This window comes from Caretta caretta, chromosome 17 (genome assembly GCF_965140235.1).
Source record: "Caretta caretta isolate rCarCar2 chromosome 17, rCarCar1.hap1, whole genome shotgun sequence".
Classification (NCBI taxonomy): Eukaryota; Metazoa; Chordata; order Testudines; family Cheloniidae; genus Caretta; species Caretta caretta.
In genome coordinates, this window is record NC_134222.1 from 12359716 (window position 1) to 12379408 (window position 19693).

At 39.5% G+C, this 19693-nt stretch overlaps 1 protein-coding gene across 8 annotated transcripts in view; it reads right to left on the reverse strand.

The window, feature by feature from the left end:
• Positions 1-389: 389 nt before the first annotated feature.
• KIAA0753 (KIAA0753 ortholog) overlaps positions 390-19693 on the reverse strand; it is a 36649-nt gene continuing 17345 nt past the window's right edge. For all 8 annotated transcript variants that reach the window (XM_048823746.2, XM_048823747.2, XM_048823743.2 and 5 more), the window contains 8 exons: positions 16875-16964; positions 16637-16724; positions 16130-16213; positions 14993-15163; positions 13816-13897; positions 9494-9614; positions 9080-9307; positions 390-1881 (listed from right to left, as the gene is read on the reverse strand). In XM_048823746.2, the coding sequence (XP_048679703.1) occupies positions 1764-1881; positions 9080-9307; positions 9494-9614; positions 13816-13897; positions 14993-15163; positions 16130-16213; positions 16637-16724; positions 16875-16964 (982 nt within the window). In that variant the 3' untranslated portion in view covers positions 390-1763. The remainder of the gene's footprint in view (positions 1882-9079; positions 9308-9493; positions 9615-13815; positions 13898-14992; positions 15164-16129; positions 16214-16636; positions 16725-16874; positions 16965-19693) is intronic.

Consider the following 19693-nt stretch of genomic DNA (forward strand, 5'->3'; position numbering starts at 1 on the left):
TAAAGCGTACATTGATATAAATAAATTATCAAAACAAATCACAAAACACAAATTACAAACTTTAATAAAAACAATTTGGGGGTTGGGTTTTTGTTTGATTTATTTTTACAAAAATTGTTTTGACTTACAGAAAATAAAAACTTCGATATACTGAAAATGATGCTATAACGGGTTAAACATTATTGCACAAAAGGAATTTGTCACAGTAAATAATGTGTAAAAAGAAATGTGAATGCTAATTTAAGGAATGGACCCATGTTTTGGCCCATAAGTTTTATCATATACCATTTTTTCTTGTTTGTCCTCCGGACATATATTAGCAAAACTCAACCTAGGACACTGATTATTTGAAACTAACAAATGAGGCCAATATAAAAGAACCAGGGATGTCGGTTATTCTATTTATTTTTATTGTGCAATAAGACAATTCTGTGCAATACCGTCTCAACACAAATCAATAAAATCAATGACATTTCACAAGTCTCCCATTCCATCCCTAACCTGCTACTGAGTCTAGAGTATTCAGGTACATATCATACACACCATACCCCCAAAAAACTAAGAACATCTCTGAAAAGTAAGAAAGACGTTAGAATGCCCTAGATGGTTTGATGTCACAATTTTGGGGCTGAATCCTGCATTCCTTGTTCACCCATAAGTCTTATGGGCTTTAATGGGCATTTTAAGTGAGTAAAGAATGCAGGATTAGGTCTTTAAATGGAGCTGGTGCTAGAAGAATGGTATTGTTTTAGGCTAGTATTGAAAAAAAAAAAGGGGGGGGGGGGGGAGGGGGGAGAAAACCTGTGCCAGTAACTTTTTTCTAAAAAAGAAAAAAAAGTCTTGTTTGTCTGGACTGTTAAATCGTAATGCAGATACGCATAGTGCTGTAAAACATTCAGAAAACAATGTTACAGCCATAAGGGGATAGCAATAGTACAGCAGTACAAGCTTTCTTGCAAATAGAGCAAGCCACTTCTAGCTATCGTTCAAAATACCCACTTAATGCTGTGACATAAGGATCACCCCTCTAGATTACTGCATCTAGTCCAAAACACAGCTAACAAGACTGAAGAATGTTAATGCAGTTGGTCAGACAAAATAAACAGTATCTTTCTTGTGTGATACTGGAAACACTGAAGGCAAATCAAACAGCATTTACTCTTTTGCATCAGCATTTTCAATTTGAGTTTCAGACGCATATGAAATAATACTTTGTATTTCCAGCGCACCTTTCAGAGGAGCTCAAAGTGCATTCTGAACAATAATTTATTGATTAAGCCCCACAACACCCCAGTGAGGTAAGTAAGAAGCATTACAAAGGAGGAAAGTAAGGCACAGAGTGGTTAAGTGACTTGCCCAAATCATTAACAGATCTGGGGATGGAATCCAGAACTCTCAACTCCCAGTGCTTTGCTCATACCACTTGATCACACACAAAAGAGTGAAACACTAATCACAGATATAGAGAAGGATTGATAATGGCTCTGCACACATATGTAAACTTTACTGTTAAGTGTTTACTTCTGTTATAGTCAAACACTTTTTCAGCACCTTTATTACACTGAAATCTGAAAAGGAAAGCATCTGTATTATGGTTTTTAAAAACCACAAGATGAATCCCTTCCGAATTTCATCCACACATTGAGCAGTTTCTTCCACGTGTTCAGTAAGAACAAAGATACTGAAGAAAACCTAAGCACCCAATATGCTCGGTAGGCTGGGATTTGACATTCCATTAGCTGATGGCACAGATTTAAAAGTGTTTACTCTGTGGGCTGCAAGAACTCAGAAGTGAACACAGCTTCTGCATAATCCTCACATACATCCTGCAGTTCTGCTGCCACATCACATAAGGCTTCTTCGGTCAGTTCTTCTGCAAGGCTAAAGGAGAGAAAAGCAAGTTTAAAAGCCAAGGATAGAATCCTGGGGTTTGTACAAACAAACCCAAATATGCACCAATCATTTCATCCATTTATATCAAAGCTCTGATCTCAAAAGAGAAATGTTTGTATTTCTTTTCACATTATTATATATATTTACTATGGGGAAAACTCTTGTACTACAGAACCATCCTGTTTATGCCTAAGTTTTGTGGAGCATCTGAAATTTTTGCATCTATCAGCTTTCTGATAAGAGGGGTGAATATATGGTGGCCACGGAGGATTGGGGAATGTGACCAACCTTCTGTTAACTGGTATATTTTTTTCCTTTTTAAAAATGTTAGATGCAAACAGGCTAGTGAAGGAGAAACAGAGCTCAACAGGTTTGCAGAGTTGGAAAACGAAGAAGGGGCTCAGCAAGCAGTCACTGAAAGTGGAAGGGCAAGGAAGAAAAGAGCGGCTAGTCCTATAGGAAAAGGGGAAGAGTCAATGGAGACTACACCAAATATGAGCCCCAGGAGGATACAGGATGAGTTGAACAGGATTACAAAGGAGAATAGGAATGGAAAGAACTTGCAGGGAACTGGGGATAGACTGGAGAATAGCACCGTCACCAGGAAAAGGCAGGTCTCTGTGATCGGGGACTCTTTACTGAGAATAGACAGGCCTGTAACCAGAGCTGATCCAGAGCATAGAAGGGTATGCTGTCTTCCAGGTGCTAAGATTCGGGATGTAGACTTGAGGTTGAAAAGGATCCTAAAGGGAGCAGGAAAGAATCCCCTAATTATCCTTCATGGGGGAACAAATGATACGGTTAGATTCTCGCTGGAAAGTATTAAGGGAGACTATGCTAGGCTGGGGAAGACGCTTAAGGAAATCGAGGCTCAGGTAATCTTTAGTGGGATTCTGCCTGTTGCTAGAGAAGGGCAAAGGTGTGACAAGATTATGACTATCAACAAATGGCTTAGGCAGTGGTGCTATAAGGAGGGCTTTGGGATGTATGTCCACTGGGAGGCATTCATGGACAGAGGACAGTTCTCTCGGGATGGGCTTCATCTGAGTAGCGAAGGAAATAGACTTCTAGGATGGAGGCTGGCACAATTGATTAAGAGAGCTTTAAACTAGGTGTTTGGGGGAGATGTCCAGGTAATCTCCACACCGGATTTTAGCATTGAGAGGGAAGAAAACTAAGTAAGAAAGGATACAGCCATGGGTAGGAAAATGTATATAAGGAGGAAGGGCAGTGTGGACACCAGTCTAATAGGTTATACTGGCTGTAGAAAGACCATGCCTAATAGGGTACAGAATGCGAGCGAGGCCAAACAGCAAAAATTAAGATGTTTGTACACCAATGCGCGGAGCCTAGGTAACAAAATGGAGGAACTAGAGCTACAGGTGCAGGAAGTGAAACCAGATATTCTAGGGATAACAGAAACATGGTGGATTAATAGTCATGACTGGAGTACGGGTATTCAAGGGTATGTGCTGTTTAGGAAAGACTGAAATAAAGGTAAAGGTGGTGGAGTAGCATTGTATATCAATGATGAGGTAGAATCTAAAGAAATAAGAAGCGATGGAATGGATCAGACAGAATCCGTCTGGGCAAAAATTACATTGGGGAAGAAAACTATTAGAGCCTCCCCTGGGATAGTGCTTGGGGTGTGCTATAGACTGCTGGGATCTAATTTGGGAATGGATAGAGCCCTCTTTAATGTTTTTAATAAAGTAAATATTAATGGAAACTGCATGATCATGGGAGACTTTAACTTCCCAGATATAGACTGGAGGACAAGTGCTAGTAATAATAACAGGGCTCAGATCTTCCTAGATGCGATAGCTGATCAATTCCTTCATCAAGTAGTTGCTGAACCGACTAGAGGGGATGCCATTTTAGATTTGGTTTTGGTGAGTAGTGAGGACCTTATAGAAGAAATAGTTGTAGGGGATAATCTTGGTTCAAGTGATCATGAGCTAATTCAGTTCAAACTGAACGGAAGGATTAACAAAAATAAATCTGCAACTAGGGTTTTTGATTTCAAAAGGGCTGACTTTCAAAAATTAAGGAAATTAGTTAGGGAAGTGGATTGGACTGAAGAATTTATGGATCTAAAGGTAGAGGAGGCCTGGGATTACTTTAAATCAAAGCTACAGAAGCTATCGGAAGCCTGCATCCCGAGAAAGGGGAAAAAATTCATAGGCAGGAGTTGTAGACCAAGCTGGATGAGCAAGCATCTCAGAGAGGTAATTAAGAAAAAGCAGAAAGCATACAGGGAGTAGAAGATGGGAAGGATCAGCAAGGAAAGCTACCTTATTGAGGTCAGAACATGTAGGGATAAAATGAGACAGGCTAAAAGTCAAGTAGAGTTGGACCTTGCAAAGGGAATTAAAACAAATAGTAAAAGGTTCTATAGCCATATAAATAAGAAGAAAACAAAAAGAAAAAGTGGGACCGCTAAACACTGAGGATGGAGTGGAGGTCAAGGATAATCTAGGCATGGCTCAATATCTAAACAAATACTTTGCCTCAGTCTTTAATAAGGCTAAAGAGGATCTTAGGGATAATGGTAGCATGACAAATGGGAATGAGGATATGGAGGTAGATATTACCATATCTGAGGTAGAAGCGAAACTCAAACAGCTTAATGGGACTAAATCGGGGGGCCCAGATAATCTTCATCCAAGAATATTAAAGGAATTGGCACCCGAAATTGCAAGTCCCTTAGCAAGGATTTTTAATGAATCTGTAAAGTCAGGGGTTGTACTGTATGATTGGAGAATTGCTAACATAGTTCCTATTTTTAAGAAAGGGAAAAAAAGTGATCTGGGTAACTATGGGCCTGTTAGTTTGACATCTGTAGCATGCAAAGTCTTGGAAAAAATTTTGAAGGAGAAAGTAAAGGACATTCAAGTCAATGGGAAATGGAACAAAATACAACCTGGTTTTACAAAAGGTAGATCGTGCCAAACCAACCTGATCTCCTTCTTTGAGAAAGTAACAGATTTTTTAGACAAAGGAAATGCAGTGGATCTAATTTACCTAGATTTCAGTAAGATGTTTGATACCATGCCACATGGGGAATTATTAGTTAAATTGGAAAAGATGGGGATCAATATGAAAATTGAAAGGTGGATAAGGAATTGGTTAAAGGGGAGGCTACAACGGGTCCTACTGAAAGGTGAACTGTCAGGCTGGAGGGAGGTTACCAGTGGAGTTCCTCAAGGATCAGTTTTGGGACCAATCTTATTTAATCTTTTTATTACTGACCTCGGCACAAAAAGTGGGAGTGTGCTAATAAAGTTTGCAGATGATACAAAGCTGGGAGGTATTGCCAATTTAGAGAAGGACCGGGACATCATACAGGAGGATCTGGATGACCTTGTAAACTGGAGTAATAGGATGAAATTTAATAGTGAGAAGCATAAGGTCATGCATTTAGGGATTAATAACAAGAATTTTAGTTATAAGCTGGGGACGCATCAATTAGAAGTAACGGAGGAGGAGAAGGACCTTGGAATACTGGTTGATCATTGGATGACTATGAGCCGCCAATGTGGTATGGCTGTGAAAAAAGCTAATGCGGTCTTGGGATGCATCAGGAGAGGTATTTCCAGTAGAGATAAGGAGGTTTTAGTACCATTATACAAGACACTGGTGAGACCTCACCTGGAATACTGTGTGCAATTCTGGTCTCCCATGTTTAAGAAGGATGAATTCAAACTGGAACAGGTACAGAGAAGGGCTACTAGGATGATCCAAGGAATGGAAAACTTGTCTTATGAAAGGAGACTCAAGGAGCTTCGCTTGTTTAGCCTAACTAAAAGAAGGTTTAGGGGAGATATGATTGCTCTCTATAAATATATCAGAGGGATAAATACCGGAGAGGGAGAGGAATTATTTAAGCTCAGTACCAATGTGGACACAAGAATAAATGGATATAAACTGGTCATTGGGAAGTTTAGACTTGAAATTAGACTAAGGTTTCTAACCATCAGAGGAGTGAAGTTTTGGAATAGCCTTCCAAGGGAAGCAGTGGGGGCAAAAGATCTATCTGGCTTTAAGATTAAACTCGATAAGTTTATGGAGGAGATGGTATGATGGGATAACATGGTTTTGGTAATTAAATATTCATGCTAAATAGGCCTAATGGCCTGTGATGGGATGTAAGATGGGGTGGGATCTGAGTTACCCAAGAAAGAATTTTCTGTAGTATCTGGCTGGTGAATCTTGCCCATATGCTCAGGGTTTAGCTGATCGCCATATTTGGGGTCAGGAAGGAATTTTCCTCCAGGGCAGATTGGAAGAGACCCTGGAGGTTTTTCGCCTTCCTCTGTAGCATGGGGCACAGGTCACTTGCTGGAAGATTCTCTGCCTCTTGAAGTCTTTAAACCACGACTTGAGGACTTCAATAGCTCAGTCATAGGTGAAAGGTTTTTCGCAGGAGTGGGTGGGTGAGATTCTGTGGCCTGCGTTGTGCAGAAGGTCGGACTAGATGATCATAATGGTCCCTTCTGACCTTAGTATCTATGAATCTATAAATTCTGCTTTGTACAGAAAGATTTAACGTATTCGGGACCCAATGCAAAACCCATTGAAGTCAATGGAAAGACTCCCACTGATTTTAATGGTCATTGGATCAGGCCCTTCTGAAAGCAAGGATGTTTACAGGGAAGCAGTGGGATCAGAGGTTTTAACTCCGGGCAACAGAAGACTTCATAGTGTTTCAGCATTTGAGAAGTTGAGGTCTTTGCTGGCCTGTTAAAAATTTCTCCTTCTCAGAGTCTTATGCTTGCTGCAACAATACCAGGAAAATTAACTTTCCTGTGTCTCTAATACAGAGCAAGGCGGTTTCTTCTAAATGTTTACTGATACATGTAATGGTTGACATGTTTTATAGGGCCCTCTGATGGTAAAACATTCACCAAACAGTGCTGTGAATTGGATTACATTTTTAGTTTGATTTCAAATCATATGTATCATATCATACATAAGAAGAGCTGCAATTCAGCTGCAAGAAGGAAGGGCTCATTTCCATTTTGTCCTTTTGGCAATCATGAAGGGGGGCCAGTGTTTGAGCTGCTGAGGTTCACACCAATGCCAATTATGAACACTGTATTGGAGTTTATATGGATAGTGCTGAAACATGCCCAGGGATGTTTTAGTGGTCTATTCTAACCTTCCTCGGGTTATAGTGACCAGTCCAAGGTCATTCAGCTCTTGCTCACACAGGCCCCACTCCAGCAAAGCACAGAAGCATATCTGAACTTTAAGCACGTGAGGGGTCCTATTAAAATCAAAGGCACTGATCCGGCAGACACCGGTGTTGATGCTTAATTTTACTACAGTAAGCCCATTGATTTCAATGGGACTAGTAGAGATAATATGAAGCATTTGCTTAAGTGTCTGTAGGATCAGGGCCATAGAGACTACACACATGCTTAGAAAGTTAATCCCATGTTTACGCGCTTTGCTGGAGTAGTACCCTAACCACAACACCAAGACTTCTTGGTAGTTAATTTCTGAATGATGCTATTCAAATACTGAAAATAAATTCTGGGGAGAAATGGCAGAACTTTTTGCTAGACATTCATTGAGCCACGCTTGGGAAATGATAACAGATAACATTGTTTACTTGCTGCACCTGTTACTTAGCAAACCAAAAATGCTTATTCAAACTTTGCTGGTGAGATGGCTATTTTTTATTTATATTGTAATCTTTCAGCCTCACCTCCCTCCTCGTTTAGCAGACTGGGAAAAAATGAATAAACATTTTTTCTTTGCTAAGGAATGAGCAGCAAATAGACATTTATTACTTTACCTCTCTTGTTTGCATTGCAGAGGACTAAGTGGTGACCCAGCTATGCCATATGCTATTTATATACCTCGCTCTGTACTCTGCAAAATATTTCCTTTTTCAAATCTCCTGTTCAGTGAAATTTACAACAAGGCCAGCTGCCATTTTAAAGTATTTCTGTTGTTATTCCAAAAACAACAACATCCAGCCCCTGCTTTGTGAAAATTAAAGGTTGCCAATGTGTTCTCTGCTACTTTGAATACCTTGATTGACTTTTTATTAATAAAATTTATAAAAAGCTTGTTCATTCCTTCCACCCATCATTGGCCTGGCTGTTCTTTTACAGTTAGCCGGGCAATGTTTTCTTTTTAATCAAATGGCAAAAGACAATCATGTTGTTAAATAGTCTCAGTTGAATGGATCAAGGCTCTCCAGAGCAGGTTCTCCAGCCTTACCACTGGAACTTGCATAAAGACAGAAGTGGATAAGGAAAGCAGAAGGTGTAAACTTCCACATACAGTTTTCTACAGCAATAAGAGCAGATTTTCACAAAACTATGTGGAGTGGAAACTGAGAATTACACACCCCTCTGACTTAGACTCCTTTTGATAGTCTAAACCAAACTATATTTCACACAGATGACAGAGCTGGCTCTGTGGTACCACTGTATGCTATAGAACAGAGATGGGCAAACTACGGCCCTCCCACCCGGCCCCTGAGCTCCTGGCCCGGGAGACTAGTCCCCGGCTCCTCCCCCGCTGTTCCCCCTCCCCTGTAGCCTCAGCGCGCCATGCTGCCAGTGCAGTGTATTAAACTGCTCTGTGAAGGAATGTGCTACTGGTAGCAGTTACGGAGAGCAATTTACTACACACCGGTGCAACCATAGCGCCGCCAGCCAGCGTGGTAAGAGGGCAGGGAGCAGGGGGGGTTGGATAGAGGGCAGGGGTATGGATGGGGTCGGGGTGGACAGAGGGCGGGGAACGGGGGGGGAGTCAGGAAAGTCAGGGGGTTGGATGGGGCAGTGGAGGGCAGTCAGAGAACAGGGGCGGGCTGGAGGCACAGACTCCCCTAACTGGCCCTCCATACAATTTCCGAAACCCAATGTGGCCCTCAGGCCAAAAAAAAAAAAGTTTGCCCGCCCCTGCTATAGAAAGACATGAAAAATAATTGCTCTTCCAAGATATTCTGCTATCACTCCCTTTAGTTTTCTGTGAACACTTTAAAAGGTCCACAAGCATCAAGGATCATTGAGAAACAACCCAGTAGCTACTGTCTTAAGCTTTCTGGCTTTCAATTAGGAATTTAAACCATCCATTTCTCCCATGTGTTTCTAAGAAAGAACAGACAGACAGGTCTGGAATGGACACATTTACTTCACAAAATCAAACACAACAATAGTTCGCGTACCTCTCAGCAATGTGCCATGGATTGAAGTGCCCTACTGCCTCATGAGAAATAAGTTTCAGGTGCTGCTCATATCTATTGTTATAATCAAGGATGTCCTGGAGCATGTGTTTTGGAACAGAGAGAAAAATGCAGTGCTCCTTCTGCTGAGATATACTGCGAGTCAAGGGCTGCCAAACGTCATTTCCAGTCTCCAATTTCTCTTCCACCTCCCCATCTTCTTCAATAGCACTGGAAGCACAAAACAGTCAATAAACCAGAACTTCTTGGTTTTAATGTCCTTTTCCACATGACCTAAAGCCACAAAGCCTCTTTAAATAATACTCACTCGGGCATTTACTCTTAATGGAAAACATATTATATATCCACAGTAAAAGCACATGAGCATTTTAGTTCATGACCAAATTCTCTACTCACTTTCCACTGAAAGGTCTTTCGAATACAATATCCACTTGTGACTCTTTGTGTCCTATCAATTTGGTTATTTGGAGTGGGTGAGGAGACACAGGCCTTTTCTCTGTTGATGCACTCTCTCTTTCTAGAAGGAAGAAAACAACATTAAAATGTGTTTCTTTGGGAGCCAAAATCCAACAATATAGAGAAGTCCCCACTCTAAGCATAGCTCCCTTCCAAAGTTAAGTCCTTTGGAGAAATGAAGAAAAATGTTACCAGTGATGAGCCTCTAAGCTACAAATTTAAGGGAGTACTTTCAAAAGAACCAAATGTTTCAAACGCGAGCACTTTAGAATATGTCACTTTTAGTACAACTCATTGAGTATTTCTAAAGAGGTGATAGGAAACATTACATTACTATGACAACCAATCTATTGAGATTGTCAGTAAAAGGAAAAGGGAAATAAAACTAAAACAACTGAGCCCAGATCCTCACCTGGTGTAAAATGGCATTGCTCCCATGAAGTCAGTATGGGCCCGAGCCTCCTCCCCAGAAAATTCAAGGGCAAATCTCCCATTGTTTTCACTGGTGCACGATCAACCTCTATATGGTCAGGTGCTTAGCTGGTGTAAATTGGCATAGCTCCACAGATTTACATCAGCTGAAGACCTGGCCCTATATTGAGACTAAAGCGGGGAGAGAAATCACAGACCAAATTCCTTCCTATTGCCACTTGGCTGAGGCAAGTGGGGCTACAACAGGATCAAGGTGTGTGGGAAATAGTAGGAGAGGTTGTCTGGAAAGCTGACTTTCTTTAGCAAACAGCTTCCTGCTAACATCCCTCAGGTTCTCTCTTCATCCAGTTAAAAAGCTCTTCTGATTTGAAGAGATACAGTAAAACCTCAGAGTTACGAACTGACCAGTCAACTATACACCTCATTTGGAACTGGAAGTACACAATCAGGCAGCAGAGCAAAAAAAAGAGCAAATACAGCACAGTGCTGTGTTAAACTACTGAAAAAAATAAATGAAGGCAGCATTTTTCTTCTGCATAGTAAAGTTTCAAGGCTGTATTAAGTAAATGCTCAGTTGTAAACTTTTGAAAGAACAACCATAACGTTTTGTTTAGAATTACAAACAATATCCATTCCCAAGGTTTTCACAACTCTGAGGTTCTACTGTACAATATCAGTCTGGGCAATTATATTATTTTTCTTTACTCTCTATTACTGAAAAGTAAGGAGGAAAATATTTGTGAATTTGAATTAAAATCTTCGAGGTGATTTTTTTTTAAAAGCAAGATTAAGAACTCATGATAGCCGCACATTGGGCAGAATACTCTGATGTAAAGAAAACGTAGCAATTCAGGGAGTTCAGGGTCTAACCACAGATCTATGGACAAGAACTGAAAATTCGCCTTTTTCCTAAACAAATCTAACTCCATTGTTTTTATAACTTTTCCATCATTTGATTTACGTGAAAGGAGAAATGGGGCAAAAAACCTGTACACTTAATGATTAAATTTAACAGTGTTCTTTGCGTGGACAGAAAACCTACACTGGCAACCAATGCATCGTCTTGTTCACTGAGGCATGGACATGACATACCTGACAGATCTATGGAATCTGCGCCATTTAAATTGCTTCATTTAAAATAAAATAAAGAGGGAAGAAAAGAGCCAATATGATAATAAATATTCATTTGTTCTTTCCTAGGGAAAACTCATTAGATAAATCAAGTGAGAGTGTTTTGCTGTGTTTTACAGATAATGTCTCAGCCTGTGAACTCTGAACTTTTCTACTACTAGAAATAATCTTTTATATGCTGGAGTGGAGTGAGAAGGATTATTGCTAGGTTATATAGAGGGAACTGGATTCTCTCTCGCTCCAGTTTTGGCTTTTTTCTCTAAAGCGCAGGGGGATTTACAGGCTTTGAAATTGATTTCTCAATCACAGTGGCAACAGATGGGTCTTCGAGAGGTGTCAAAAGAGGTTTAATGAAGTAGCTCTAGTAATTGCTCAGTCTGAAGAGGAAGAGGTGTTACACATGGATCTAACAGAACTGTTATTCTACAAATCACTCTAAACAACTCTAGCTTGTGTGTAGCCCTCTCAGAAGTGGACTCCTTTCCCTGTCAGAATCCAACTGGCTTTAACTAATCCAAATCAGAGCCAGGAACTGTATTTGTTCACGAAGTGGGTGGCTTCAGAGAAGTTCAAGATAAAGTTTATCCACTCAAAGAGCATGTTGCATAATATATGGCCTGGGTCAGGATCCTCATTCTTTCTCCCCAATGTTTGAAACTACTGAAACAATAAAGTCAAGTGTTGGCGCATTCAGAAGTTAAGCATGCTTTGAGAAGGCAAACTAGATCCTTCTGGAGTATGACTAAGAACGTCTGAGCTGAAATGTGAACTTGAACATTTGACAGGTTGCCTTCTTGGAGGATCACAGAAAACATCACTTGATAAAAGAGTGCCGACAACTCATTCTCCATCACTTGAAGTCTTTAAATCAAGACTGGATCTCTTTCGATGTGAAGTGCTATAGCTCACACAGAAGTCATGGGAGAGAAATTATTGGGTGAGGTTCTTTGGCCTGTGTTATGCATGAGATGAGACTAGATGATCATAATGGTCCCTTCTGACCTTGAAATGTGTGAATCATTGAGAATTCTGAAACAGATTAGCAAAGGGGAAAGAAGAGAGGAAAAAGTGATTTATCCAGGTTTGTGTTTTTAATTCTTTTTAAAAAAACCTTGTGTGTTTACTTGAATCTATGTTATTTTCATTTTTTCCTTGTCCTTTCTGGCAATGGTGTATGAAAAAGGAGGCCAAAAGAATAAAAGAAAATCCACCAATTAAGCTTCAGAAAAGGGAGGTAGACTCAGTTACACATGGATCAATAGAAAAGAAATGAAAATAATTAGAAATAAGCAAGCACAAGTCAGCAAAGACAGAGAGAAATAAAGTTGAAGGTGGTCAGTAAATCCACTATATCTTATTTTTGGAGAGATCCAATGGAAAAACTGCAAGGCTGACATTTACAAAGAAGGGATGAGGTCACAGAACATACAAAAATGTTGAGAACCAACATTTAAATACAACATTCTCTCTGGTTTGGGACTGAATATGAGACGTTTTAGGCCGACTGAATTTCTGGTAAATTACAAGGAGGTCAAAACCAAGGTTTAGAATGGAAAGAGTACCTCAGTTATGAAGTCATTATCACGACTCCATAATGGAGCAGTGCTAACCAGACTTATCTTGATCCCCACGCTGCCACCTCCTCCTCGTCCCCGCCCACCTAGCTTAACTGATATGGGCTATAACAGGGATGGGCAACCTTTGGCATGCGGCCCGCCAGGGCCGCGCCAGTTTGTTTACCTGCCATGTCAGCAGGTTCAGCCAATTGCAGCTCCCACCGGCCGCGGTTCACCACTCCAGGCCAATGCAGATGTGGCAGGTAAACAAACTGGCCCGGCCCGCCAGGGGCCTTACCCTGGCGGGCCGCATGCCAAAGGTTGCCGATCCCTGTGCTATAACAGGGTAAATTCCTATCTTCCGTGCCATGTTAGCACAATAGTACATGGTGTAGGAGGGGTTGGGAAAGAGTGCTTGGAGAAACCATCACATAATGGGGATCTCCACACCTTTTACACACTGGAGAGATGGGCTCTGTTCTCATTCAAATTAGGCTGGAATGAAGAAAGTGTTAGGGCCAGGACCTGAGACAAAACACATGCTATTGTAGCCCATAGGTGGTGGTTGCTATTGCTGAGTTGGGGAAGGACTGGAGGAACCCATTTCCTAAGATTTTGTGCATGGCAAATTGCAAGTTTCACCCACAATCAGAAGAAGAAAGGGAAAGAATATCGGTGCTACTAAGAAAAAAAAAGAAGATCAATTACATTTTTGTCAAAGAATAACTGGAAGAAAGAAGAAACCAGACTTCACTTAAATCAACATCAAATATCCCCTGTTAAGACTCAGGCCCTAGTCCTGCAACTGGATCATACAGGCAGACTCTTGCATCCAAATGCTGCTTCAGTGACTTAAATCAGATCTATTCAAATCAATCGAATTGTAGGACTGGTACTTTAACTTGAAAGCTTCTCAGTAAGCCTCTCCTGCTTTTAGATATTAATTTTTAAAGCAACAGTTTGTAAACATTCCTTTTGATATAGTGTTTGTAACATACTTAAGTCCAAATGGGTGCTATTTGATTAATATTATCAAATCTAATCTACTAATTTTGTTTAGGAGATGTTAACATCTCAAGATAGAGACTGCAGCAAGAAGAAATTGTATTAAAAAAAGAAAAGAAAAAAAAAGCCAACACTTACCACTTTTCTCTTCCTGTGCCCAGAACTCTGAATCAGCATAGACAATCTGATTAAATCTCCTGCGAACTGCATCTTGGTATCTCTTAAAAATTTACAAAATTAAATCAACCAACAGATATTTAATCAGTTCAACCGTGCTGGTGATAGCTTGATGGAGAAGCAAACAATGACTCATTTTGATCATGATATAAATCTTCCACCCCCACTACCATTCCTAAATATAATAGAGACAGAAAAAATAATCTTTACGAAAATATCATGATTGAAGTACAGCACTGTAAGTCTCAAAAAGCACACTTCCAGTATGGCAGATTGATTGCAGATTGTACATCCTATGGCTCAGATCCTACAACCATTTAATACAATGAATAGTCCCACTGAAATCAATGGGGCTACTCACTGCACTAAATTTTACCAAGTGCATAAGTGTTTGCAGGATCAGGGCCTCTGCCCAGTCTATAAATCCCCTTACCTTTACTTGTAATATAGCTGTATTTTTAATGTAGCTATATTTACAGATATTCTTCTTCAATTACTTTGAGTAGCTTCTGGTTCCAGGCTCATTTCTACTTTCTTTGCTATGTGAAATTGACCATAAGTTGGAGATACAGCAGTTTAGCTTACACACTCTGGAACATCTTGTAAACCCTTACTCTCACTGGTGAGCAGTTACTCAGAAGAGTTGTTCCATTGACTTCAATAAGTCATCTCATTCTAAAGGAGACACCTCAGGGGGCACCATTAGCACCATTCTTGGACTTTCTCTCTCTTATGTAGTTAGATAGCGCCTGTATCCGTTGTATCTGAGACCTCACAATTACTGAATTATTATCCTCACTGTACAGATGAGGAACTGAGGCACAGAAACATAGGAAGTGTGATGATGCAGGAAACTCATGTCTTCCAACTCCAAAGTTAGCCCCTTAATCACTGGACTATCCTTACTCTTATTCCATGATCACTGGTCCAGTACTGACTCAGAGGGAAAGTGTCACATATAGAATCAACGGTTCTACTTTCTGCTACATGTAGACACGCCTTCAAGGCCTTCCGTCCAAGTTCTGGCCCAGTAAGACCTTGCTTAAAAAAAAACAATGTACCGGCTCAGGTTGTAAGGTATGGACAGATACACAAGGTGACAATGTTGCAAACAACTAACACTTAGACACATGCTTACTTCGATTTCTTCCATTCTTTGCAGCATTGTTTCCAGACTAGGACTGTCATGCATGGCTACAGCCTCAGCTTGCATCTTCTTGTGTTGCTCCATATTCCAGAGTTCCTGAGCTGTATCTTCCAAAAGATCATCCAATAACTTCTCACTCAGCGTATCTGCATTGGATGCAGCCTACAGATACAAAACCCCCAAAACATACATACATACATATATATATATATATATTACACACACACACTTTAATTATAGATATACATTTGAACTGGCTTTGTGTGTGCGGTTCAAATGTATGTCTATAATTAAAATTTCTAAAAGCAGTTATTAGCTTTGATAAATGGGCTGTCATTTCTTTCAAGTGCTTCCTTTAATGCAAATCTAATTACATTCTTAATACTTTTCTTTCACACATATAGTAAGCCAAGCTAGTAAAATTAATTCAGCATGTACAGGACCCTATAAAAAGGGTATCACGCAAGCCAATGGGAGTTGAGGGAGCTCAGCATGCTGAAGGATCAGGCCCTCAAATTTAGGACAGTTGATCCACTCACTCCCCAAATTCAGGAATCCCGTAGGAATTCACAGAACTTGAACTAAAACACAATCATGCAAACACTTACAGACATGCTTAACTTTACTCGTGTGTGTTTGTAGGATCAGAGCCAAAGTAAATCTCAATTATGTCTTCTTAGCTTGACCATTTAGCTGGATAACTTTGCTCTAACAGGACTATTTTCCTAGCTATACCTTTCTATATTTCAATTACTTTTTCTAACATTTCCTTAGAGTGTGAAATATTTTGGATCAAATACTATACATAGTAAGGATGTCTATAATAGCCTTATATACTAATTTTCTGAAAATGATTTTGCTTTTTTTAAAAAATACTTAATATCTATTTTCTCCATGTTTAATGAATTCACACTTTATATATTTAAAACACGATAGCTCGTCAACCAACAAAAACGTTTCTATAATCAACATCCTAATTAAAGAGGTCATTCTATTTAGTTTCCACTGACATATGCTACAGTTTAGGAAATCAAATCTAATGTCCTATCCTTTTCACGTCACGTACAAGAGAAAACATCATCATGCATTTTGAACAGCTTTACTCCATTATATCCAAACAGAACATACTTTTTCAGCAGCCTGGGATGACAGTTTGTTTATAAATGAAGAATCCTTCAAACGAGTGTTTGTTTCCAAAGAAAGATTGACCTTCTAATGAAACAGAAATAGGTTAATGTTTATAAAATACTTTTTATACTGTATTAGCACAAATTCATTAGGTTATTAAGGAAAGCTATAACATGAATTCCTAATATACTCTGAGCAACACCAGTAATATTGAACATGGAATGCTCATAGTTATTCAAAACTATGTTCCAGTTTATCTGCTTGGCCACAAGATAACAGGAAAAACCATTAATTTACTGCAGATATGGCAAATTTATTCCAGTCAAGGACCACACTGAGAAGAAAAATATTCTGCAAATGAATGTCTAAAATTGTTTGGATTGGGTGAAAAATTTTGGACGTTTTTCGCTAATCAAATTAAGGCAACCTTTGCTTTCCCCATTACAAATGTTTTATAAATCTAAGAGAGACTCTTCAAAATGTCAGCATAAGCTTTGATTGCATTACCTGAGCTTTATCCAAGAGAGGTTCCAAACGCTCCCAAACTGCTTTCTCCACCTTGTCTGCCAGCTGTGTAGGAGAAGCACCTTCTGACCTATTTAAACAAACAAAAAAAAGTGATGATGCATTTTAGTGAAAATCTGATGTGACAAAAGAACAAACCCACTTTAAGAAAACAGGGCCCCGTGAGAGATCTGCTTCCAAATCTGCTTCTGTGCATCACACTTTTAAACTGGATAATTACCTCAATTTTTGTATTTTCTCCATTTCTTCTCTACTGAATTCCGTTAGTTCCTTCGTTCTTCTTGAAGTTTCTGCATCAAGCCAAGCTAGTCTTCAGATATGAAATAGCAAGACAGAGAAGTTAAGAAAATAAAACGTATGTTTGCATAGACTAGCTAATGAAATGATGTAAATTCAAGGTAAATGAAAACCTCCCCAAAGAATCAACAATGAGAAGTTAAATATGTTAAATTTAAGGCAAGGAAAATCTTTGTTCTGTCTCCCAGAACATCTTTAAGTGAAACTTCGTTTCAGAGGCAGAGTTGTCTAGTGGATACAGCACAGATGTGGAAGTTGAGAAACCTGGATTCTAAACCCTGCTCTAACATTGACAGTGTATTACCCCGGTTGTGGCTCTGGTCCACCCTAAAAGATGAACAACAACATTTATGTACCCCAGAGGAGTGTTAAGAGCCTTAATCAATTCATATTTGTGAAACATGATGGCATGAAAGTGGGAGGTATTATTATTACTTTCAGATACACGATGGGCCTTCTTTTGACCCTGTAATTCCTCAGCTTTCCTAACACACTCTACTCATTAAATATTATAGTAGACATGGTACAGAAGATTCTGACATATCTACCACCAACTAGGTATGTTAAGAACAGATTAGAAATTTTTATCCTTAGGCCAAGATTTTCAAAAGGGATAAGTGATTTTAGGTGCCTCAACTGTTGAGTGCTAAAGTTGACTCCCCTTAAAAGCAGCCTTAATGTCAGAAAGTGCTGCATACCAGCCCCCTGAAAATCCTTTAAGGTGTCTCATATTGGGCAACCAAAAAAAATCATTAGGCATATTTGAAAATCTTGACCTTAATTTCCTTATTGTAGTGGGCTACATTCAAATATTCAAGATTACTTTAGCCTAGTTGGTATGTTATTGCAAAACCCAGTCTGGATTTCTTCCATGCTTATTTAAAGTTTAAAGGATGTTTAATGGTGTTTGCGCCATGATACGAAGCAAGCTGCGGTCTCTGTGTACCAAACCCCAGACCTTTTTTAACACTGTTTAATGTTGGACTGTGACTGGGTTATATTAAAAACACCTTTGGCCCATATATTCCATCTAATACAACATTTTTGGCGCTGCAATGTGGGGCCGCAAGGGTTAATACATGCTCCAAAACTTGCATCTTGGCAAACAAGCAATTTCAAAGTTAGTTTAAAACAAAAGGTTTTTTAAAATTCTTTAACGTGTTGCGCTTCTTTGAGGTAAGCATGAAAAACAAACTTAATATTTTAGCTTTAAAACAATTAAGCTCTTTAAGTTTTTAATTGTTCAATTATCTTTTTAACAAATGCTTTTGGTTTCTTTTTATTCTTTTATTCTGAGGTGTCATAACCATACAGCTAAGGGTAGCCTAGAATTCCTCCTGATCTGTAAGGGGTTAAGAAGCTCAAATAAACTGGTTGCCACCTGACCAAAAGGACCAATGGGGAAAGAAGATACTTTCAAATCGGGGCAGGGGGGAGAAGAGAGAGGCTTTGTGTGTGCTCTTTGTTTTTGTGTGTTCTCTGGAGAAGCAGAGAAGCATTAGGTCAGAAAACTCCGTCTCCTAAAATCATCTTAAAATGAGTCTCAGTATCGCAAAAAGAGTAAGTAAATAAGGCAAGGCCCCCCCTACATCCCAAGGAAAAACTTTGGATGTCCACACTAAGTTTTTCCTTGGGATGTAGGGGGGGCCTTGCCTTATTTACTTACTCTTTTTGCGATACTGAGACTCATTTTAAGATGATTTTAGGAGGAGGAGTTTTCTGACCTGATGTTTCTCTGCTTCCCCAGAGAACACACACAAACAAAAAGCACACACAAAGCCTCCCCCCTCAGATTTGAAAGTATCTTCTTTCCCCATTGGTCCTTTAGGTCAGGCGCCAACCAGGTTATTTGAGCTTCTTAACCCCGTACAGGTAAGGAGGAATTCTAGGCTACCCTTAGCTGTATGGTTATGACATGAGGTTTGCAGTTTGTGTGATTGGTAATAATTTTGCTGATTTAATGAAAAGGTATTTTTAAGAGAAAGCAAAAAAGAGAGGTAAAATTAAGTGTTTTAAATTGTTGAAGGTTAAATTGCTATAGAAGACATTTACTGAAACATTTTAGATAATCCTCTTATTCACAAAATGCTAGCTTAATTCAGGACTGCTATTGCATTGACTATGAATATAATCTCAAACCAACAGAGCCAAGGGCTGCTGCAACACCAAACTGTGATTTTTGTTGTTGTTTTATGTTTTTCCACCTGTTTTGTTTTTGAAGTGTTTTTCCTTTTTTTCTTCAGTTTTATGGTGGTTTTGTTTTTGTCACCGATTTTTGTTGTTGTTCTCTGCATGTAAGACAGCACTGTGCTAGCTTTGTAAGTTAGACTCCCAGAATGGGTTAAGCTGCCACAATAGCAATGTTGTCCTCACAAATATTAATAGTAAAACAGGTGGGCAACGTCTGTCAGACTAAAAATGCCTGTGAATTTAACGCCTGTGTGTGTTGCAAGCGTTGCAGGAATGCAAAAGTGGCTCCAAAACAACATAATTTTGTTGCTTCTTTTATAAAGGAGGCAACACACCTGGGTAAGAACTCCATCAGGGCTGAACTTCCCGCCCACCGTGTAAGCAAGCTTAACCACTAGTGCATACAATTTTCATGGTTTGTATCAATGAACAGCTTTAATTGTGTAAGTGGCAAAAGAGGGGGGAGTTTTGCCATACTTACCCATTCTGGGCCTACAGCCAAAGAAGAGAAGAGATGGCTTGTTTCTAAACATCTTACAAACACATAATTGC